Source organism: Sorex araneus, chromosome X (genome assembly GCF_027595985.1).
Source record: "Sorex araneus isolate mSorAra2 chromosome X, mSorAra2.pri, whole genome shotgun sequence".
Taxonomy (NCBI): Eukaryota; Metazoa; Chordata; class Mammalia; order Eulipotyphla; family Soricidae; genus Sorex; species Sorex araneus.
Genome location: NC_073313.1, coordinates 130,802,665 through 130,828,209, shown reverse-complemented (window position 1 = coordinate 130,828,209; position 25,545 = coordinate 130,802,665). Strand labels below are relative to the sequence as shown.

Sequence of the window (25,545 nt, the reverse complement as noted above, 5' to 3'; positions counted from 1 at the left end):
TCTTTGAACACATATCTCACTTGTTTCTGCGGATGTTTGCTTGCTTTTCCCTGCTCTGGAGAAGTTCATGTGTTCTCTCTTGAACACATTTTCTCTCTTTTCCTTTGAAATCTTTCTAAGCAAATTTCATTAATAAAAACTCCTTTTTTTTACTAAAATAGGTAAACGAAATTGTTATTTAATGCCTTTTTGTTCCTGTTCTTTGAGTATAGAAATGCACCATATTTTATAAACTGATTGCATAGACATTTCTGGTTTATTGTTTCCAATAGAATTTGAGTATTTAGGGTTTTATCTGCATATGAACTGGGGTGATAGCACAGCGGGTAGGGTGTTTGCCTTGTACACTGCTGACCCAGGTTCAATTCCTCTGTCTCTCTTGGAGAGCCCGGCAAGCTAATGAGAGTATCCTGCCCACAGGGCAGAGCCTGGCAAGCTACCTGGGGAGTATTCAATATGCCAAAAAAAAAAAGTAAGAAATCTCAAAATGAAGACATTACTGGTGTCCGCTCAAGAAAATTGATGAACAAAGGGATGACAATGCTACAGTGCTATTTTGAATTAACCTTGCATCCTGAGAATATATTCTACTTAGCCATTATGTGCTCTATTTTAAATGGTTCAGGCAAAATTTTTATAAATTTCACTACAATTTTACTCAAATATTTTTTATTTGATTGGTCCACACTCCTGGCTGAGCTTAGAAGACCATATGTGGTTCCAGGTATCACAGCTAAGTGTGCTGCATGCAAGGCAAGTGCCCTACCTTCTGTACTAAGGCTCTGGCCCAGTTTAAGATATTCACAGTAAATTTTATGGAGCATAAAAGTCTGTAACTTTTGTGCTTTATATACACTATTTTAATGTTGGGCTCTTATTAATTTTGGTCTTTGGTTTTGCATTTTTTGATAAATTTGAGGAAAATTGATAGTAGCACATATTTGAATATTTCCTTGCACTTGATAAAATGAAAATTTTATCATCTCTGTCCTTTATTTTTGGAAGACTCTACTACTTATTCAGTTTCCTTGTTGTAATTGAACTGTTTTAATTTTGTTAAATTCATTTAATTTTATCATCCTGATTCAGTCTTTAGAGATAGCATGTTCTAAAAATATTTCCCATTTCTTCTAATTTATCTAATTAAGTGGTCCATAGCAATTTCTTATGATCTTTTATTTCTTCCGTTGTAATTACTCTACTTCAATTTTTGATTCTATTCATTAGGTTTTTAATTCTTTGTGAGTAAAAGTTTCAAGTATTTCAAGCATTGTATTGTTCTACCATTCAAATAAAACTCTATTGAACTTTCAGATCTTTTGTATTGTATTTTTTATTACTATAAGTATTCTAATTATTGTTCTTTTTCTTCTATTCACTCTGGGTTCCACATATAGTCTTTTTCTTGTAACTTAAAGCATAAGATTAAGTGCTTTAAGCCTCTTGCTTTCATTTTACTTAGTTTTCTTTCTTTCTTTCTTTCTTTCTTTCTTTCTTTCTTTCTTTCTTTCTTTCTTTCTTTCTTTCTTTCTTTCTTTCTTTCTTTCTTCCTCCCTTCCTTCCTTCCTTCCTTCCTTCCTTCCTTCCTTTCTTTCTTTCTTTCTTTCTCTCTTTCTCTTTCTCTCTTTCTCTCTCTTCCTTTCTTTCTTCCTTTCTCTTTCTCTCTTTCTTTCTCTCTATTTCTTTCTTTCTCTCTCTTTCTCTTTCTCTCTCTTTCTCTCTTTCTCTCTCTTTCTTTCTCTCTTCCTCTTTCTTTCTTTCTTTCTTTCTTTCTTTCTTTCTTTCTTTCTTTCTTTCTTTCTTTCTTTCTTTCTTTCTTTCTTTCTTTCTTTCTTTCTTTCTTTTCTTTCTTCCTTCCTTTCCTTTTCCTTTCTATTCTTATCTTTCTTTTCAATTCTGGGACACAGCTGGTGATTTTCAAAGTTTAATTCTGGCTCTCTGTACCCATAGATAACTCCTGGTAGGATTTAGGGTAACATGTGTGATTCTGGGGATTGAACCCAGGTTCACTGCATTCTAACCCTACTCTTATACTATCATTTCAACCCCAGAGCCCTTTTAAATTATTGCTATATCTTTATAATGCATTTTCTTCTTTATATTGGTTTTCTTATTCTCCACATGTTCTGATAGCTCATCTATTCATTCTTCTTTCCAGGATATACTTTATTTCTTCTTCAATTACTTAATTCACCCATTTGGTTTTCAGTACTATTTTATTTATTCTCCAGATATTTGAGTTTGGCATAGCTCAATGTATAGCTCTATTTTTATATAAAACTGCTTGAATGATTTTAGTAATCATGAAACTTGAATTGTTCATACTACATGATCTATCCAATAGAATAACCCATTTTAAATTAAGGTGTATGCACTTTGAATTTCAAGGTTGTGGAGAAACCTGCATATACCAGTGAATCCTTACTGCTCTAACTCCTCATTTAAAGATTTTGTTCTGTTATTCATTTTTTAGATTATCTACCCAATGATGAGTGTAAGATCTTAAAATATTCGATATGTGTTTTGTTATTGATATAGTCATTCAGACTTGATAGCAATTGCTTTATATATTTTGTTTTCCCTTCATATGGGACTTGCATTCATTTTCCTATTTTTTTGTCCATAACTAACATTTGCTTAGTTATTACCATTTCAAGGACTTGTGGCATGCATTTTACTTTATTTATTTATTTTTAATTGATATTCCATGCTTTACAATACAACTAGCAATTGTTTATTATTCACATTATTCCAATATCACACCAATCATCAGTGTGTCCATTGCTCTCTCCCAAGGACCCCGACAGCCCCTCTCTCTCCTCCCGTTTTGTTTCCTGTGAACCTCTGTTGCTAGTTTTATGTGTATCTTTAAGTTTCACTTAAGAAAGAAAGCATTAGGCACCTGTCCCCTTCTTTATGACTGACTACAGTCAGCATGATATCCTTTAGTTTCATTTGCATTGCTGTAAGTTGCATGATATTTTTCTTAGAGCTGCATTTGTTTTGTTCCCATATCTTGGCAACTGTATTAAGTGCATTGATGAACACAGGTATGCTTATATCCTTTACATTAATTTTTTTGTGCTTGGGGAATAGATGGAAGTGCTATCACTTTAATATAGGGGAGTTTTTTAGCTATGTTCTCTAGAAATCTTCATATTGCTTTCTATAGCAGATCAGATTTTCTTCAACAATGATTATTTTTCCAATTTGTATTGTGACACCTATGTTTTACAATACATTGCCTGATGGTATTTCTTATATGTCAGTGAATTAATTTGATGTATTGATCCCTTAATTATCATTATTTATATTTCATTAGCTTTTTAGTTTAAAATATATTTTTTCTAATGAAAATATAACCATCTCCATCCTTTTAAACTACCATTTACCTTCATCATAGTTTTCCAACCTTTCATTTTGAGCTTATGTTTACCAGTGGGTTCAAATAAATATCCAATATGCAGCAAATAGTTGACTTTATTCTTGGTTCGTTGAGTCATGTAATCTTGATTGGAGAATTGTAGCCACTGATATTTTGTGAATTATTAAAATAAAATAGTATGATGCCACTTCCTATATAGATTCTTAATAGGCAGTGAATATTTTTTCCTTTGGATTTATTTAATTTTGTTCCTTGTACTCTCCTATCTCTTCATTATGTACTGATGAGGTTCCATTTACTGTTTGTTATTTACTTTAAGTAGTGTTTTCTAGAGATTACTATGAAATTTCCATTTAAAGTTATAAATATAACTCATTAAATTTAAAGCAAATAAGTCTAGAACTCACTCGTACAGAACCCAATTATTACTTTACTACTTTTATATATCCTCTGCACCTCTCGGAAAGCCCGGCAAGCCACCGAGAGTATCTTGCCCGCATGGCAGAGCCTAACAAGCTACCCGTGACGTATTGGATATGCCAAAAACAGTAACAACCAGTCTCACGATGGAGACTTACTGGTGCCGCTCGAGCAAATCGATGATCAACGGGATGACAGTGACAGTGATATATTTTTCAAGTATCTACTTCCAAACGGAGATATTTTGTCTTTTAGAGTAGAAATTTATAATTTCTTACACAATTAGTTTAATATCTATGATATTCTTTAACTGTTTATCTGAATATCTTTTACCTCTCCTTCAAATTTGAGTTATAACATAGCTATACAGAATATTCTTGGTTATTGGTTTTCCTCATTCAAAATGGTGACTATATTTCCTTCTGGTCTGCAGAGCTGCATTTTATAAGTATGCTGTGAATCTTAAGGGTTACCCTTATATATGAGTCTGCATTTTTCTTTTTATTTTAAAGATTCTATTCCTCTATATCTTTGTCATTTTAATTTAAATGTATCTTGATATAGGTGTAGTTCTATTAATTTTTTGGAACTCTGACCTCCCTGTACTTGAGTATATCAACTTCCGTAGGTAGAGACTGAAATTTCAGCTATTATTTCTTCAACCTATAATTAAACTTAGCTCTCTCTCCTCTCCTTCTGAAACTCATGTGGTATGAATACTGTTATTCTTGATTAGGTTCCATAAATATCTGATAATAAATTTTTCCTTAAAATTAATGGCACTGAAATTTACAAAGGTCTTCATAGCTGAGTTTCAGGCATGTAATATTCTAGCACCAATCCCACCCCCAGTGTCAATTTCTCTCCAGCTATGTCCTCAGGTTCTCTCTCAGTCTCCAGCCTGTCTCCTTGGCAGGCATGTACTTAATTTTGGTCTTTGATGGTTTAATCTGCCTTACTCATAAACTCACTGTATATACATGATTTCTGATACTCTTCTTTTGTGCCACTCTATTCCATTTTTATAGTTCTTTATTAATGATTTACATTTGAATTTTTCTTATATATTTTTATCCTAATTGCAATTTTCTCCCATTGGTTTCTCATTTTATTGTACATTCTTAGGATTGTTGCTTTTAAAACCTCATCAACATGTTTTGAAATATCTTATGCACTCATGTCCTTCCTGGGCTTTGTCTTTGTTCACTAATTCAGATAAATTCCTCAATTTCTTTCTTTTCCCTTATGCTACATGAGCAGTATATACTCCGGAGTTTATAGAAGATTAAGTAACAACCTGGAATTCACATTCACTGATTTCACAGAGATTATAATTCTAAGTTTGTAAATATCTCAACAACCAATGTGAATTTCTGATGAGTATCTTGCAGTAACTATACTTTTGGGGTTTTGCGTTTTTTTCACAATTCTAGTGCTTAACAATATCTGTTGCATTGAAGTCCAATATGATGGGACAGTGACAGGGTTTTTGCACACAGATGCCTAATCTCAACTGAACCAAGCATACCTGCCCAATTGAACTAAGCACACTTGCATTGTTCCATGAAGTTTGTGTTTGTGAAAATGTGGTAGCAACTTAGAGCCAAGCTCAGCAGATGTGAGCAACATTTTTTGAATGCTATAGTATTTGGTGAGGCCTGCCCCACCACGTTTGCGCAGATCTTGACTACATACAACCTTGTGTTAAAATCATAGGTGTATTATGTTTCCAGTGCTTAGAAGTTCCCACACTGCTCTGTTTGGTCATACAAGCTATGAAGTGCCTAATAACGTGGGTTTTCAAACTTAAAAAGATAGTGATATAATAAATAGAGCATATCCTCTATGGCTCACTGGGGGCAATGTAGTTAGTGTGGCTTCCCACTGACTTGATAGGTGTCATCACCATCTTGGGAAGTTCAGGGTAGGATAAGTTCTTGATATTTGGGGCGGGGAACACACCTTGCAGTCTTTAGGGCTTATTACTGGCTCTGTTGTCAGGGATAACACCGTGTGGGGCTAGGGAATGATGGGAATTGAATGAGGGTTTGACCGTGCAATATGCTTTCTGTACTATTGCTCTGTGGCAAGGCGTTTGCCTTGCATGTGGCCGACCCGGGTTCAATTCCTCTGCCCCTCTTGGAGAGCCCGGCAATCTACTGAGTATCTTGTCCGCATGGCAGAGCCTGGCAAGCTACCCGTGGCATACCCGATATGCCAAAAACAGTAACAGAAAGTCTCACAGTGGAGACGTTACTGGTGCCTGCTTGAGCAAATCGATGAGCAATGGGATGACAGTGACATGCTGTCACTGCAGCCCCAGGGGTAGGACACTTTTTACTTTAGGCATTCATTCAAGCTGCATGCTACCTGTCAAATGTGGAGCAGGAGAAGCTGCTATTTTAAGATGCGATATAAACAAGTCCTATTCAGCTCCACTTTCTTGAGTTTTTACGTTGGAATAGGTTCAGCTCAGCTCATAAATTTTTCCACGGACTATTTCTATTTCTAATGTGATCAAACATTTATCTTCTAGCAAGTTCTAAGTGGCCACTGACGTGAAGTGGTTCACTAATTCTGACCTTGATTGTCTCATACCCTTTTGCATTTCAGTTTTGTAGGAGTAAAATTATAGGTTTGGGGTGCCAGATTTTCAACTTATCTCCCATTTTACATGGCAAGTTCATCACATCTTTGAATCTTAAATATCTCTCCACAACTGTTTTCACTGTTTCAACTCACTTTTGTTTCTCAAGGTGGTATTTGACAAAATAAAATTGTAGCTTGTTGCTTCAATGGGGTTTCCTCTCTTAGGATGTCTGGGATCTCCTGTGTATTTTGTAGTTTTTTTAAAAATGTTTATTTTATTCAGTCACCATGAAAAAGTTACAAAGCTTTCAGGTTTAAGTCTCAGTCATATAATGATCAAACCCCCATCCCTTCACCAGTGCACATGTTCCACCACCAAGAACCCCGATATACCCCCCTCCCCACCCCCCACCTGAGTGGCTAATGATCTTTATTCTCTCTATACTTTGATCTTTACTCTCTAATGATCTTTACTCTCTCTATACTTTGAATACATTCAATATTTCAACGGAGGACTCACAATTATTATTTAGAATTTTCACCCAACAATCAAACCTGCTGAAAAAGCATCATTTGATAATTTGTTTTCCATTGCTGAGAGTGAAGAATATATGAGCTTGCACGGCCGCGACAGGTTTTGGATTTCTGATACTTTAGTAATTAAGTCCAGAGAGATTTCTGCCAGAAGTCACCAAAAGTCACCAAAAGACAAGAAAAACGTTTCCCCTCCCCGGGCGGCCAGGGGTTGTAGTTCAGTTCATAGTCTAGATGCATTTCTGTAAGAAGCTGCTGGATGCCAAAAGTGATTAGTAGCCCTCCTGGATCATAGTCTTTAAGAAGGAGGAGCCGTTTCGTGTGTGGGGCCGCTCCAGTTCTCCTCTCCTCTCCCGTGTATTTTGAAGCAGGGCTCCAGGCAGTATTGTGCAGTCAATTCATTTTTATGTATATTTTGATTGCATTTGGAAAAAAATTGCATTTTCTCTATTCGGATCCAGCTTTTTGAAATTGACCTGACTATATTATTTTAAAATTAGTATTAATTTTACTCTCTATGTCCCTTTATTGTCAGTTTCTTTGAAAAGACCTTGAGAAAATTATTAGTGCTAAAATAATTTTCAAAGCCACATGGCATCATATATTCATAGATAATGTACACTGTTAATATTTTAATGCAATTTATTATTAATGAGGCAACCCACATGATATTAAAAACAGTTTAAATGAACATTTAGTGTCAGATTCACATTTCAGTTTCTGGGCAATTAGAGCCACTCACAACTTTGCTTCGGATCAACTCTAAAGTTTCATATATATAAGTCATGTCTTCTATCACTTCATACACTGCACCAGTTCACCAAATATTTTTGAAGAAAATTCACGCATGAATTAAAATATTTAGACTATAAATTTTACTATTTGAGGGTTGCCAATTCCACATTGCAAAAACTCCATCTCAGGAAAGATTCATTTGTGTTGTGCACAAGAACAACAAGAAAAGTAATTTTTCTAGAATTTACTTTTTTGTACTTATAGACATACAAAAACACCTTGCCAGTAGAAAGAGAACCAAAAGCACATGTTCTATGAGATCATGTATCCTTATATATAAGTCTTAACAATATCCCTGAAACTCATTTCTATAAAATATTACTGGTCTAAGTAAATCCTTGATTTTATGATCCAATTATTTAAAGCCATACGATTAATACATTTTCAAATTATCACACACTACCTGATTGAGGAAAGGATTGCTAATTATCTAATCTTAATAAGATAGAGGGAAGAAAATAAAATAAAACATCCCAGATCATTTTGCACCAAGAAGTGAGGAATCACCATCGCTCTATTTTATTTCTACTTCAATATGAACATTTGATCCCAAATCAGGAGACACAGAATAGCAAAGAATAATTATATGTGAAAAATGTGGTTCAATTTAAACTTGAAAGAGATATAGTGATATATTCTTTTATAACTGAAGTGATACTACAACTGCCAGGGTGTTTGCCTTGCAAGCAGCCAAACCTGTTTCGATCTCCAGCAAACATTTTTGCCCCCTCAAGGCTACCAGGGGCGATCTCTGAGCAAAAAGCAAGCTCTGAGCACTGCTGTGTGCGGCCACAACACGGAAAACAAACAAACAAAAAAATCCAATTTGTAGATAATAAGCAAATTTCAATTTAAAATGGAAAATTTTTCTTGGGTCCTTTAGAGATATTTAGGGGGGTTTATAGAGGGAAAGTTAATATAAGATTATTGTAACTCACAGTGAATATAATATTAAAATGAATGTACTGAAGAGAGAGTACACGGAATAAAATGTTTGCTTTTCATGCTGTTTCTCTGGGTTTAATCCATGTTACCTGCCAGAAGTGACCTTCAGGCATCATCAAGCCAGGAGTAAGTCCTGAGCAACTGCAGGTGTGGTTCAAAAACAAAACAAAAATAGATTAGAAAATAGTTTGTTATGACTGGGAGAGATAACAATAAGAGCTGAGCACAGAGTTTGCATACGGGAGATCCAGATTTCATTTCTGGCATCACATGTTGCCTCAGCCTTGTTGGAAGTGACTGTCAAAAACTTAGCCAGAAATAGCCTCTGAGCATCACAGAATGTGGTCCCCAAAAGCCAATTAAAATTAAGGCACTGCTTTCTAAACTCTAAAAATAGAGTTTTATTAACTTTTACTTAAAACATTAGCTATTGTATAAATGGTATCATACATCTCACTAATAAAATTATAAAAATGTAAAAGTTTTCAAGTAGCATACTAAATGAGAGGTGGCCTGCTTCAAATAAATTTACAATATTTGTGTTATTTCCTCGTAGAGAATTTGAGAATTGACTTTAAAAATTGCATGTCATTTTGGATTGGAAAGACATTTTTATATGCTTTGGGTGACATCTGGTGGCTACAATGAATTCTTTCATGTGCATATTCTAATATTTAATATATCATAGAAATATTTATGAGGTGTTTTAGTTCATCATATTAAATAAATATATATTTACTTAATGCTATGACTTTTATTGTTAACGTGACGAATTCTTCTTTCAATTTTCTTACTAACCTCTTAAGGTATGATCCAAAAACCAATTCTTGGTCAACTGTGGCGCCACTGAATGTTCCCCGTGATGCCGTTGCTGTTTGTTCACTTGGAGATAAACTCTATGTTGTTGGAGGATATGATGGACATACATATTTGAAGACTGTCGAGTCATATGATGCACAGAAAGATGAATGGAAAGAGGTATTCTGTTTGAAACTTCTAATTTGCATGTTTCAGATTTTCAAATGGTTGAGGTTAAGGTTTTATTGCAGTTAAACAAATTCAGAAAACATAGAAGCATCAGTCTTGTGTGAACTTCTTAAATTGCTTTTTTAAAAAAATAATTATTAAAGCATTTGATATACAAAGTTATCCATAGCTAAGTTTCACACATACAATATTCCTATACCAATTCAACCATCAGTGTCAACTCCTTCACCCTCCTCCCCCGCTAGTGTTCCCATGTACCCTCCTACTCCCCACCCTGCCACCTTGACAGGCATTTTTTTCAGTTTCTGGTTTTGGGTCATACAGGGTGGTGCTCAAGACTTACTCCTAACTTTATACTCAGGGCTCACTCCTGGTGTTTTTATGATTTATATAAGGACCAGGGCAGGTGGATTTAAGAGACACAACCTAAGTGTGAGCAACGCAAGCCCTTACCAGCTGTATTAGCTCACTGACTCCAACAGATATGTTTTTAAATTTGGTTGTTTTAGTTTTACTCTTATGCTTTTGATGTTGTGGCTTTGTGGTTTGAGTATATACATATACCACACTTCTATAATACTTGAGTCCCTGGAATTATATCTCTGTTACTGTTCATCTTCCTCTTCTTAATTTCTCCCTAGAGTTTTCCCTTGCTTGTCCTCCTTCCATACTTTGTGGGTCAATGGTGACCTAGGTATACCTTTTAATACCTTGCTTCCCCTAGTTCTCTTATTCTACACTTTATCCTACATGCCTCAGATAAGTGAGATCATCTTGTTTTCATAGTTCCTCTTATTTGGGGTTGGGGGCTGGGTATGCACGCCAGCAGTGCTCATACCTTGCTACTGTTACTCCTGACTCTGCTAAGGAACCATTCATGGTGGGGATCAGGGAACTATATGAAACACCAAGGATTGAATCCTGGATTGCCGCATCTAAAGCAAGAAATATGGTGGTGAGAAGGTGTAGTGGTGGTGGTATTGGTTCTGGAATATTTAATATAATCAATTATTGTGAACAAAATTATAAAAAATAAATTAAATTTAAAAAATAAAGCAGAAGTAAATCAAAAAAAGTTGGGGAAACCTTCAAAACTTAGAGTTGAACAAAGCATTGCTCAATAAAAATGAGATCAAAGAGACAATCAAGGAGAAATAAAAATATTCCTAAAAAATGATGGACAAAAAACAAGCAACCAGAGTCTATGAAATACGAAAAAATCCATAGTAAGGGAGAAATCCAAAGCAATGGCGCTGTACTTTAAGAATGAAGAAAGTCCAGATTATCAACTTAAGCACATATCTCAAAAATCTTGAGAAAGAACAACGAATTAACTTTACAAGAGTCAAAGAAAATAATAAAAACCACAGCAGAAATCAGTGATATATAAATGATAAAAGCAATGAAAAGATTCAATAAAACCAGAAGTTGTATACAAGATAAACAAAATTTCATGTACTCATGAGGAAAACAAAGGGAAAATGTCCAAATAGAATTATAAAAGAAAAGATATAAATTTCAACGTGCCCCTCAGAAATTAAACATATTTATGAGAAGTTACTATGAACTGTTATGCTCTTAAAATGGAGAACCTAGGAAATGGACAGATTCATAGAATCTGTAATCTAACCAAACTGAATAAAGAGGATGTGGAAACATGATCAGGGCAATCACAATAAAGGAAATTGAAAACAGTAATAGATTCCTCAAGACCTAAAGTCCTATACTGGGTGGAGTGATTGGAGAATTCTATCAAACCTTTAAAGAATAATTATTGCCTTTACTCCTTACAATCTTCTAAAATATTGAATAATCAGGAATCCTTCCTAACAGATTCTGTGAATCTTACATTACACTAATAAATAAAATAGATAGGCACACTTTTAAAAGAACAGGACTTCATACTAATCACCCTGATACACATCAATACAAAAATCCTCAACAAAATCTTAGCAAACTGAGTCCAACAGCATCTTTTAAAAAAATAATAATGCACACCACATTCAAGTGATATTCTTCCCAGAAATGCAAGTATGGTTCAATGTATGTAAATCAATTAAAATAATACACCATATCAATTAAAGCAAAGATTCAAATCAGATAATCATATCAATAGTTGCAGAGAAAATTTCTGACAATTCAACATTCACGATAAAAAAGCATCAAAAAAATGGAGGTGGATGTAACTTTACTCAGTATAGCAATGGCCAGATTTAAAAAAATCTCCAGTCAGTACCAGTCTCAATGGTGAAATATTGAAAGTGTTCCTTCTGAGATTAGGTATAAGGCAAGGATGTCTATTGTCTTCATTTTTACTCAATATATTATTAGAGGTCTTAGCTAGAGAAGTCAGGCAAGGAAAATTTTCTTTTTCTTGCCTGAAAAGAAGTCAGAATATCATTATTTTGAGGTAACATACATAGAAGACCTTAAAGATTCAACAGATATCTCCTAGAAACAATACGCCAATACAGTAAAGTGGCCAGCTACAACATTAATACAGAAAAAAATGGTTGCGTTACTATACATAAATAATGAATAGAGGAGAAATTCTCAATACTGTTTCAAGTTTTAATAAAAGATTTCAAAACATTTCTTTAGAATTAATTCCATTCACTCCCTTTGTTGGACCTAATGAGCATATTTTCAAGAATACTATACTACATGGTTTATCTGTGATATAGGGAGTCCTAATTTATTTACTTAACCATCAATACTTAAATATAAGGAAACATCATGCTTTTGATTTCATGACCACATTTCTTACACAAAAGTCAATCAGATTATATACTGCAATAGCTTCATTCTGGCTAATTTTCAATATATTTATTATGACTATATTGAGAGAATCCAAGAGCAGTAGTATTATCTACAAATATTTGCCTCCCACCACCTCTTTTATGGTGCTAGGGATTTAACCCCTATCTTATAAAGGAATACAACATAATTACTACTGAGCTACACCCCAGGCCCCTGCATTTTTATAGCTTTTTCCCCAAGGGAAAATATTTTAGTCCTTTCCTTATAGAGATTGTATATCTCCAATACAGCTGAAACGGAAAGAGACATTAAAGGAATTTAATAAAGCATAATTCCTTGGAATCAATCTAGTCCAGAATATTCGGCATCATACAGAACAAATTTCTTGTGCAAAGAGAAAAATATTTCAGTCCGCTCCCTTAGAGAAATTTTATAAGTAACAATACTGCTAAATATTAATCAGACATTAAGAAATTCAGTACACAAGACATTGGGACTAAACTACTGAGGCATTTCATACAAAAGAAATTGTAAGGATGGTACATGAGGAGGCATTGAAAAGGAGTTTCATCATCTTGGGGATGTTAACCGCTCTCGGAGAGCACGGCAAGCTACCAAGAGTATCCCGTCCGCATGGCAGAGCCTCGCAAGCTACCCGTGGCGTATTTGATATGCCAAAAATAGTAACAACAAGTCTCACAATGGAGACGTTACTGGTGCCCGCTGGAGCAAATTGATGAACAACGGGACGACAGTGCTACAGTGCTACAGTGGAATGTTAACAGTAAATGTAATACTTTTGGAAGTTTCACAATGACAGTGACAGACTTTCCAAAATATTCAATGGTGTTTTGTTAATTAAATGAAGGGTAAATAAAAATGACATTTTTAATTCTACTGATTCCACAAGCAGGCAATTCTTAGATGTGAAAGTCAAATAAATGATCATGTTTTCCATAATTTATAGAGATTTCCCACAGTGGACAGTACCATCCCCAGGGGTCATTGATATGATGCAGGGAGGCAGTAGTATCCTCAGGTGCAATTTGGGTGAAATTCCTGCTTGTATAAGGAAAGTATATATCTAGTGGGAATACTGTGTCATTTTTTTCTGAAAAAGAGACAATAGAACAAATTAATTTGAGAAGATGGTATGCAGAATTTCAGATGGGTATCATTCTAAAGAAATGCATTATTACAATAATTGATTTTTTATATATAGCTCAATTGAGGTAATGTTAATTACATAGTGTGTTTATGTGTTTTAGAGATATAATATAAGCACACCATGCACAGCACTAAAGTGCTAATATCTCTATACCATAATTCTTAGGATGATTCTTCCATTGTCCACTCACTTACATCACAACCAGAATGTACAGGACTCTCAACCTCTGTGCTCGAGTCACTGATAGTTAGACATTTTTATTTTCCTTCTGCCCTTATTGCCTCCATTCAAGCCATCTTTGTAGCCTCAGTTCTGTATTCAGACCCAAGTGGTTGTTCCAATACCAGATATTTTCTATCTCTTTTTTGTTACATTTTAATATTTAACATATTTTGCTTAACATGACTGATCCCCAGATAGCTCTATTCACATTATAGGAAATTGCAGTACTTCATTTTTGATTATGTATTCTATTATTTATGTATATAGATACTTATGTATTTGTTCATTTATACATAGAGCATAATTTATACATTTATCAATAATTGAATATTTGGGTTATTTCCATGTCTGGCTATTATACTAAAACTCAGTGAATACAGGTGTCCATAAATCATTACTGGTTAATGTATTTTTGTTAGTGCGTTTTATGGCAAAATATGGAATTGATCAGTCATATGAAATTCCTATTCTTATTTTTAAAATATATCCATACTGTGTTCCATAAGGTTTGAGCAAGAAAATATTCCCATGCACAGTGAAAGAGGATTTCTTTTTCACTAAATGCCCAGTAGCGCTGGCAACCTGAAGTTGCTTTGATATATGCCATTCTCACTGGCATGAACTGATATTTTATTGTTGTATTAACTTGTATTTCCCTAATAGTAGATGATGGTGAATAATTTTGATATGCCTTCAGTATCTTCCCTTTGTAAAAACACCTTTTAATCTCCTCTTTCCATAGATGTTGCTATTATTATCTATTCAGTTGCTGTATTTTTTGGAGGGAGTGTTTTATATATTTTGGATAATGGCCCTTTATATGATATATAGTGTAAAACATATTTCTATTTAGTAGGGTTTCAGCATTTAGCTTAAATTTATTTTTCTATGAAAAAATTTTAATTTCATGTAGTACCATATTTTTATTTTCTTTATTAATCAAATCAAATAATTAAAAAATATGCAGTATATAACCTGTAGAATTTTGCTTACGCCTTACTTAATGTATTTGATGGATTCTGGTATAATCTAGAAATTTTTAACTCACTTTTAATTAACTGTTTTCAGTTAATGTGAGACAAACTCCCAAGTTCTTTCCTTTTCTTTTCTTCTCTTTTTTTAGTTCCTTTTATTTTATTTTTAGTATGCAGCTGTCCAGTTTTCTCACCATTACTCACTAAAAAGTCTTTTGCTCCACTTCATTCATGTAGCACTGTTGCAATAGATTAACTGTTTATAAATATGATGGTTTACCTCTGGGCTCTTTATTCTATTCATCTCTGGTATAAGTCTATATTTACTCAAGTAGCACAAATTTTTTTTTTATTTTTAAAGATTTATAGTATGAAATCAAGAATAGCAGTGGATCCCAAATTCTTTTATCTTACAATGACCTTGGATAATTTTGGTGGAATTTTGATGGCACTTGTATTGACTGGTACAATGTTTTGGGCAGGATGATCACTTTTACACTATTAAGGCTTCCACTCCATTAGCATACGATCTGATTCTGTGTCCCAATCTCCTCTTCCAATTCTTTCTATAGCAACATAAAGCTTTCAATGTATAAGTCAACTCTATCTTTCATTAGGTTGATTCCTAGATATTTGATGTTTTGGGACACTATTTTAGAGTAGTCTTCTTTTATTTCATCCTTCCTAAGCCATTCTTTGGATACAAAAATGTGACAGTTTTTTAAACTGATTTTGAAGCTTGATAATTTGCTCTATTGAATAATGGTTTCTAAGAGTTTCTTTATGTTGTCTTTATGGTCTTCTATGTATAGTCATGTATATTCTGCAAATCACAGTTTAACTTCCTTTCCAATTTAGATAATTTTGATTTTTTTCTTCCTAATTACTGTACAAGGATTTTCAAATCTATATTAAATAATAGTGGAGAAAATGGTCATCCTTTCTTTGTTTGTGCTCTCAGGAAAGGCTTTCTGTTTTTCACAAATAGATGTAATGTTGACTGTTCATGTGTTGCAAATGACTAGCTATTTTGAGATATGTTTCTTCTATCATTATTTGTTGAGAGTTATTCTCACAAATGTGTTAGATATTTTCAAAAGCTTTTTCTGCATCAATTGATATGATCACAAGTTTTTATCATTGCTTTTGCTGATTGATCGTGGTATATTACACTAATGTTCTTGTGTGTATTGAGCAGTGCCTGCATTCCTGTAATGCATACCATTTGATTGTGGTGTATGATCCTTTTGATATAGTTTTGGATTTGATTTGATAAGATTTTGATGAGAATCTTGTGTCATTGTTCATCAGAGATTTCATTATGCAATGTTTTATTTTAATAATGTCTTTCCATGTACTAATAGGCTAGTGTTGTCTGCATAGAAACTTTGGATGGACTCCTCTATCTTATCTGTTCTGCACCAGCTAGAAGAATTTGGATCAATAAGTCTTTAAAGGTTTGGTACAAATCACTAATGAACCTATATTAAATGACTTGTTCTAGGGAGGGTGTTAGTTACAGCATATTTCCTTACTCTCTGCAAATTTCTCGTCTCATGTTCACCACTACCCCTTGATCCAATCTTGACAGGCAATATGATTCTAAGAATTCATTCTTTTCTTCTACATTCTCCAACTTAGTGTCATTGAGCTGCCAATGGTAACCTCTTATAATGCTTTTATTCTATACCTTGTAATTATTCTCCTTTAATCTTTCACCCAAATTATTTAGGTTTTCTCCATTTGTCCCTTCATGCCTGGTCCAGTGTATAGCATCTTAAGTTGTGCACCTCACCATATGCTTACCTCCTATGTACGATGACCATGTCTTTTCCTCCACGTCATTCTGTATCCAGTGTAAGCTCTCCTCGTCTGAAATCCACAGCTGGAACCCTGTCATCAGTGTCCCCTTGCTTGGGCTTGCTGCCCTGTAACATGTTGCTGGGTCTCTCTAGAACTCTATCTTCTTCCTTTGCTTAGACTCTGACCTAGGCCATTTGTGCCTGGGTGAGATCTCTACTGTCCTGACATCTGCCTAGGTCTAGGAAAGGGAAAATAGCATTTTGCTTGGCTCAAGACTTCATTTTATCTTCTCGTATCTCCCATCCCTAGTCATTTTATTATTTGTTTTTATTTTAAGCTTTTTCACTTGGTGAGGGTTAAATAACAAATTGTAATACATTTCCTCACACAGTATTCTATATTCTATGGAATAGTGAGATAGTGAGATCATTCTGAGTTTGTCATTCTTCTTCTGGCTAACTTCACTCAACCTGGTATCTTTCAGTTCCAACCATGTTGTAGCAAATTGCATGATTTCATTGTTTCTTGACACTGCATAGTATTTCATTACATATATATATACTTTTTCAATATGTATTTAATATAATGAATACAACACAATACAATCTTCATATACATTATAAAGATGTGGTATATATTATAAAAATATGGTATGTATACCACATCTTTATAATCCATTCATCTTCCGTTGGAAACATAGTTTGATTCCATATCTTACTTATTGTAGTGAATACGGCAATGAATAATTGTGTGCATATGTCTTTTAGAGAGAATGTTTTTATGTCCTCAGGATAGACACCAAAAAAGTAGATGCTTAGGTCATCCTTGACCCGTTTTTATAGAGGAAGTAAAAGAGAAGGGAAGAAACCAAGGTGGGGCGGAAACCAGAACAAAAAGCAATGGGCTAAAAAACATCAGGCCTTCAGTAATACCAGTGATATGAGTGAAGGGTATATCCATATACGCAAAACACAAAACTGAAAACATAAGATATAAGCAGCAAACACTGAAACTTTGTAATGTGTCTTTCTTTTTTTTTTTATTAGTGAATTACCGTGGGGGTACAGTTACAGATTTATACATTTTTGTGCTCATGTTTCCCCCATACAAAGTTCGAGAACCGATCCCTTCACCAGTGCCCATTCTCCACCACCAGTAAACCCAGCGTCCCTCCCATCCTCGCCAGTCCCGTCTCCCCCCCACCCCACACTGCCACTATGGCAGGGTATTCCCTTTCGTTCTCTCTCTCTGATTAGGTTTTGTGGTTTGCAATAAAGGTGTTGAGCGGCCATTGTGTTCAGTCTCTAGTCTACATTCGGCACTCATCACCCCTCCCCCGCATGACCTCCGACCACATTTTACTTGGTGTTCCCTTCTCTGAGTTGCCCAGAATGAGAGACCAGCCTCCAAACCATGGAGTCAACCTCCTAGTACTTATTTCTACTATTCTTGGGTGTTAGACTCCTTGTCTATTATTATATATTCCACAGATGAGTGCAATCTTTCTATGTCAGTCTCTCTCTTTCTGACACATTTCACTTAGCATGATACTTTCCATGCTGATCCACTTATATGCAAACTTCATGACCTCCTTTTTTCTAACAGCTGCATAGTATTCCATTGTATAGATGTACCAAAGTTTCTTCAACCAGTCATCTGTTCTAGGGCACTCGGGTTTTTTCCAGATTCTGGCTATTGTAAACAGTGCTGCAATGAACATATAAGTATAGATGTCATTTCGACTATACTTTTTTGCTCCTCTGGGATATATTCCCAGCAGTGGTATTGCTGGGTCAAATGGGAGCTCAACCTCTAGTTTGTTGAGAATCGTCCATATTGTTTTCCAAAAGGGCTGAACTAGTCAGCATTCCCACCAGCAGTGTAGAAGGGTCCCGTCCCTTTCTTCCCACATCCTCTCCAACAGTGGTTGTTTTTGTTCTTTTGGATGTGTGCTAGTCTCTGTGGTGTGAGGTGGTATCTCGTGGTTGTTTTGATCTGCATCTCTCTGATGATGAGTGATGCAGAGCACTTTTTCATGTGCCTTTTGGCCATTCGTATCTCTTCCTTGGGAAAGTTTCTGTTCATTTCCATCCCTCATTTTTTGATGGGGTTGGATGTTTTCTTCTTGTAGAGTGCTTTATATACCATTGATATCAATACCCTTATCTGATGGGTATTGTGTAAATATCCTTTCCCATTCTGTAGATAGTCTTTATATTTTGGTCACTGTATCTTTTGGGGTGCAGAAGCTTTTTAGTTTAATGTAGTCCCATTTGTTGATCTCTGTTTCTACTAGATTGCTTCGTTCCTTGTCATCTTTGAAGATACCTTTATCTTCAATATCGTGGAGGGTTTTGCCGACCTGTCTTCAATGTACCTTATGGTTTGTGGTCTGATGTTGAGGTCTTTAATCCAATTTGATTTGATTTTTGTGCATGGTGTCAGGTTGAGGTCTAAGCCCATTCTTTTGCACGTGGTTTTCCAGTTGTGCCAGCACCATTTGTTAAAGAGGCTTTCCTTGCTCCACTTCACATCTCTTGCTCCCTTATCAAAGATTAGATGATCATACATTTGAGTTTGTGTGTAGGGATATTCCACCCTGTTCCATTGGTCTTCAGCTCTGCCTTTGTTCCAGTACCATGCTGTTTTAATTGTTACCAATTTGTAGTAGAGTTTAAGGTTGGGGAGGGTGATGCCTCCCATCATCTTTTTCCCAAGAATTGTTTTAGCTATCTGTGGGAGTTTATTGTTCCATATAAATTTCAGGATTGCTTGATCCGTTTCTTTGAAGAATGCCATGGGTATCCTTATAGGGATCGCGTTAAGTCTGTATAATGCTTTGGGGAGTATTGCCATTTTGACAATGTTTATTCTCCCTATCCATGAGCAGGGGATATGTTTCCATTTCCTCATGTCCTCTTTTATTTCATGGAGTAGCGTTTTATAGTTTTCTTTGTAGAGGTCCTTTACTTCTTTAGTTAAGATGATTCCAAGGTATTTGATTTTCTGGGGCACAATTGTGAACGGGATTGCTTTTTTCATGTCCCTTTCCTCTGTCTCATTGTTTGCATATAGGAAGGCCATGGATTTTTGGGTATTGATTTTATAGCCTGCGACTTTACTATACAGGTCAATTGTTTCTAAGAGTTTCTTAGTAGATGTTTTAGGCTTCTCTAGGTATAGTATCATATCGTCTGCGAATAGTGAGAGCTTGATTACTTTCTTTCCTATCTGAATCCCCTTAATATCTTTTTCTTGCCTAATGACTATTGCTAATACTTCCAGTACTATATTAAAGAGAAGTGGTGAGAGTGGGGATCCTTGTCTTTTCCCCGATCTTAGAGGAAAGGCCCTTAGTTTTTCTCCATTGATGATAATGCTTGCCATAGGTTCGTGGTAGATGGCTTTGACTATCTTGAGAAAAGTTCCTCCAAAACCCATTTTGGTGAGATTTTTTGTCATGAATGGGTGTGGAAGTGGAGTGGGAGTTAGGATGGGGAGGGAATCTGGGGCCACTGCAGGAAGGAAGTTAACATGAGTGGAGTGATTGATGTTATATTATTGTATGCCTAAAGTGCAACTATCAGTAACTTTGTAAATCATTGCTCTTGAATAAAATTTTTTAGAAAAAAAGAATTCAAAACAAAATAAAAAACAATTAAATTAATTGGTTCACCTGGTACTCACCCTTCCACTCCCATCGTATAAATATTGAAGTGCAATTACTAGGTTTTTGAGAAATGTCCATACTGTTTGTTTACCAAAGAGGTTGAACCAGTAACATTTTCACCAGTAGTGGATGAAGGATCCCTATCCCCTCACATCCATACAAGCACTGGTTGATTTTGTTCTTTAATATGTGTACCAATCTCACTGAAATGTTCCTGCTTTTATTGAGTTTTCCCTTATGATAAATGATGGAGAGCATTTTTTTCCTTATACTTCTTGTCCATCTTTGTGTCTTCTTTAAGGGAATGATCGTTCATCTCTTATTCACCAATGTTTATCGGGCTGTCTCTTTTAATTATTTTTTAAGATTTTCAATTGCTTTGTATCTTAGATATTAATCTTTTTTTCATATGAGTTGTAGACATTATTCCTTTTGCTCTGCAGAAAGTTCTCATTTTGGTGTAGTCTCATTGGTTTGTCTTTACTTTTATTTGCTTGGCCAATAGCATTAAGTCATTGAAGACCAGTTCATGAATGATATGCATATGTTTTCTCAATGTAATTTATGTACTGAGGTCTGACATTTGTGGTCTTTAATCTATTTTGAATTGATTTTTTATAAGGTATGCTATTGAGGTCTGAGTGCATTTTTAATGTGGTTGGCTGATTTTTCCCACCACCTTTTGTTGATGAAGCATTTCTTGTTCACTTCACACTCATATCTCCTTTGAAAAAGGTTATCTAACCATATATCTGAATGTTTCTCCATCTCTATCTCTATCTCTATCTATCTCTATCTCTGTCGGATTTTTATTTATATTCCATTGGCCTGGGAGTCTATATTCATTCCAGTACCACACTATCTTTATTACTATAGCTTTTAAAATAATTTAGAGTTGTGAAGAGAAAATATTTCTTTTTATTTATGGTTGTTTTGGCTATTTTGGCATTTTATTATTCCATATAGATTTCAACAACATTTAGTCAATGACTCTAAAAGGTGTATTATATTTTTGATTTCTGATAGTTATATATTTGCTACATTTTTCTTTCACTGTATCACTGTCATCCGTTTTTTTCGTCAATTTAATCGAGCAGGCACCAGTAACGTCTCTATTACACTCAGTCCTGAGATATTAGCAGTCTCTCCTTACTCGTCTTTCACAGTGATCGGAGGCTCTTTCAGGGTCAGGGGAATGAGACCTCTCGTTACTGTTTTTGGCATATCGAATACGCCACAGGTAGCTTGCCAGGCTCTCTGAGAGGTGTGTATATATCTTTTACTGTATATTTTTATATTTTATTTTATATTTATATTTACAAATATTTTATATTTATTTTATATTTTATTTCACTCTATATCACATTTTTCTTTAAGAACTTTAATTATTACAGCACAGTGAATTATAAAGTTATTCATAGCTTCATTTTTTACATACAATATTCTATTGCCAATTGTGCAACCAGTGTCAACTTCCCTCCACCAGTGTTCCCAGATTCTTTCTTCTACTTCCCCCATAAATCCCAGCCTGCCTCTTGAGAGGCATTTTAAATTTTTATTTATTAAAGTTTGAGTCTTGCGATTTCAGTGTTTTTGGCTCCATGGTTTGGAAATTTAGCTCTCTCACTCCTTGATACCACCAATGTACCTGAGACCTTTTGACTCTTGACCCATCCCATTGCTTTTCATTTGTGTCTTCTTTCCCTAACCTTCAGTCTATTTGCTTTACATCTCTTCCCTGTAATATGGGGTCCAAAGTTTATCTGATATCCTCCATTTAATCCACTACATCAGATAGAACTACATCAAACTAGAGTTTCTGCATCGTAAAAGAAACATGGGCTAAAATTACAAGACACCTAACTTAATGGGAGAAAATATTTGCAGTCAACAATCAGACAAAAGGTCGATATCCAGGATATATAAAGTACTCACAAAGATCAGCAACAGAGAAATAAAAAAACATCAAAACTGGGTAGAGGAAATTAACAAGGACTTCATTTAGGAAGATGAAACAATGGCCAACAGGCACATGAAAAGTTATAAGGACAATTTAATATATGCAACTCAATAGAAACAATGAACCAATCAATTTAAGGCAAATTTAAAAAACGTGGTTATATTAATAGATGCAAAAATGTTTAACAAGCTTCAATACCAATTAATGATAAAAAATATAAAGTAAGTGCATATAGAGAGATTTTTCTTCAAATTAAAGCCATTTTCACAAAGTACATCTAACGTAATACTAACTGGATAAAAGAAGAAAACCTTTTAATACCACTTCTGGGAATATATCCCGGAGACTCAAAAAAAGTGGAGTATAAATGACATCTGCACTTGTACGCTCATTACTGCACTGTTTGCAATAGCCAAAATCTAGAAAAACAAAGGGTGTCCAAAAAAATCTGACTGACTAAAGAAACTTTCGTACATCTATGCAACAGAATACTACACAGCTGTTAGAAAAATTGAAATCATGAGATTTGCAGTATAAGTGGATCAACATGAAAAGTATCATGTTATGTTAGATGAGTCAGAGGGATAGAGATTGAAAGATTTTATTCATCTGTGGAATGTAAAGTTACAGAATAGGAGACTAACACTCAAGAATACTAGAGATAAGGACCAGGAGGCTTGCCCTAGGGCTTGGAAGCCGGTCTCATTTGCTGGGGGAAAAAGCAGCTCAGATGGAGAAGGAAACACCAAGTAAAGAGTGTTGGGAGGACCTGCTCGAGTTGGGATATGCCAAAAGTAGACTATTGACCGAACACTATGGCCACTCAATGCCCCGATTGCCAGCCACAACACAAAAGGAGAGAGAGAACAAAAGGGAATGCCCTGTTACAGAGGCGGGTTGGAGAGGAGGATGAGGTAGGGGTGGGTGGGAGAGATACTGAGATAATTGGTGGTGGATAATGGACATTGATGGAGGGATGGGTACCTGGTCATTGTATGACTGAAACGCAAACACAAAATTTGTAAGTACGCAACTGTACCTCATGGTGATTCGCTAATTAAAAAAACATAAAATAAAAATTAAAAAAAGAAGAAAACCTCTTTTCTAAGAACAGGCACAGGATAAAGTTGCACACTCTGACCACTTTGATTCAGTATAGCGTTGGAAGAACTTGCACAGTAGTTAGATAAGAAAAAGATACAAGGGGATCCAAACTGAAAAAGTAGTCAATCACAACATTCTGATGATTTAAGAAAACTTAAAAACTCTAGAGACCTTATGAAAAGCCTCCTATAAACACCAAACTTTTACAGTAAATAGATACACTACAAAACCAATTTGCAGAAATCCATACGCAAGCAATGAAATAGTAGAGAAATTAAACAATTGTACCTCAAAAATCAAATACCTTGGAATCAACCTAAATGTCTTAAAGACTTACACAAGGAAAACTACTAGTCAGTATTAATATAGAAGACACAAAGAAATGGAAACACATCCTGTTATAAATCTTATATGATAATGGTATATGATGTATACAGTTGGGGTAAATTCTCTAATATTTTGTTAAATACCTTTTCATCTGTGTTTTTCTGGGATGTTTGTTTATAATTTTATTTTATTTTGTTAAATCACCATGAGATACAAGTTGTTCATGATTGAGTTCTGGTCATACAATGTTCAACACTCATCCCTTCACCAGTGTACATTTCTCTTACCACCTATGTACCCAGTTTATTTTTTAGTAATGTCTCTGTCTTATTTTCATATCGGGATAATGCTTGCCTTTTAGAAAGCTTTTGGGGGTATTCTTGTTTCTTAAATTCAGAAAGAGTCTGAGGAGGAATTGTAAGTAAGTCTTCATTGAAGAATTGGAAGAAATTCCTTGTGACCCCATCTCTACCTGCACCTTTGTTTTTAGGGTCAATTTCAATAAACTTTTAGATTACCTTGCTAGTAATTGATTTAAGATCTCTGTTTCTGCTCAATTAAGTCTTGTAATACTAAAAGAGCAAAAGAATTTATCTATGTCTCCTACGACCTCAAATTCCATAGCATAAATTCTTTCATAAACTTTAATAATCTCTGATGATCCTTAAAATTTCCTTGGAATTTGTTTTAATATCCCCTGCCCCTGCTTTAAGCATTTTGATTTTGCTTACTAGAGGTTTCTTGCTGTAGAGTCTCTTGAATACTTTGTTCAGCTTTTTCCTTATTTGGAAGAAACAGATTTCATATTATTTGGTTGTTTCCCCTTATTTTTGGTCTAGGGTTTTTTTCACAACTTCTTTTTATTTTGGGTTTCCACTTTTGGTCTTTTTCTATAAGTATAAGCTATACTGCTAGCTTCTTTATTTGACACTTCTTTTTCACTGTTGTCTGTATACATTGCTATGAATTTCATCTTAACACACTTTGTGCTATGTACCATACATTCTATTAACTGATGTCTTCTCATATTTTTCCAGGAATTTTTTTTTATTTCTTCCTTGATTTCGTCTTTGACTCACTGATTTTTCAAAATTAACTTGCCTAGTTCTAATTTCCCCCCAAACCTTATTTTATTAAAGCACTGTGAGGTACAGTACTCCGTATCACCTGTATCACCTGTCATCACATTGCTCATTGATTTGCTCAAGCGGGTGCCAGTAACATCTCCATTTATCCCTCTCTCATGCAAGGGTAGCCCAGTGGTGTCTGCTCGCTCCAGAAACACGAAGAGCGGGGCTGGAGCGATAGCACAGTGGGTAGGGCGTTTGCCTTGCACTCGACCGACCCTTGTTCAATTCCCAGCATCCCATATGGTCCCCTGAGCACCGCCAGGGATAATTCCTGAGTGCAGAGCCAGGAATAACCCCTGTGCAGAGTCAGGTGTGACCCCCCCCAAAAAAAGGAAAAAAAAGAAACACGAAGAGCATCAAATCGTTCATTCAGGGTCTTGATGAAGAAGTCTGACCTCCTCGTAGGTGTGCGGCCAGGGGTTATTTTGATGTCCCATGGAATCCAGCTATAGAATAATAGATCATGAATTTTTAGTGTGTATATATCAATATATAAGTACATATGTATAGATATATATACAGACACCACATATTTCCATATATGTACATGCACACACACACACACACACACACACACACACACACATATATATATATATACACACAGTCAAATACTACACATCTGTAAGTAATGATGAAATCGAACATTTGACAGGAACATGGATGGAACCGGAAGACATCGTGTTAAAAGAAATATGCCAGAAGAGGGATAAATACAGTGTGATATCACAAATGTGTGGTATTTAGAATAAATGGATGAGGAAGTAAAATG

General features: G+C 35.0%; 1 protein-coding gene across 1 annotated transcript in view; it reads left to right on the top strand.

The window, feature by feature from the left end:
• KLHL4 (kelch like family member 4) overlaps window positions 1–25,545 on the top strand; it is a 120,033-nt gene that overhangs the window by 76,792 nt on the left and 17,696 nt on the right. The window contains exon 10 of the mRNA XM_004611644.2: window positions 9,475–9,646. Within this exon, the coding sequence (XP_004611701.2) occupies window positions 9,475–9,646 (172 nt within the window). The remainder of the gene's footprint in view (window positions 1–9,474; window positions 9,647–25,545) is intronic.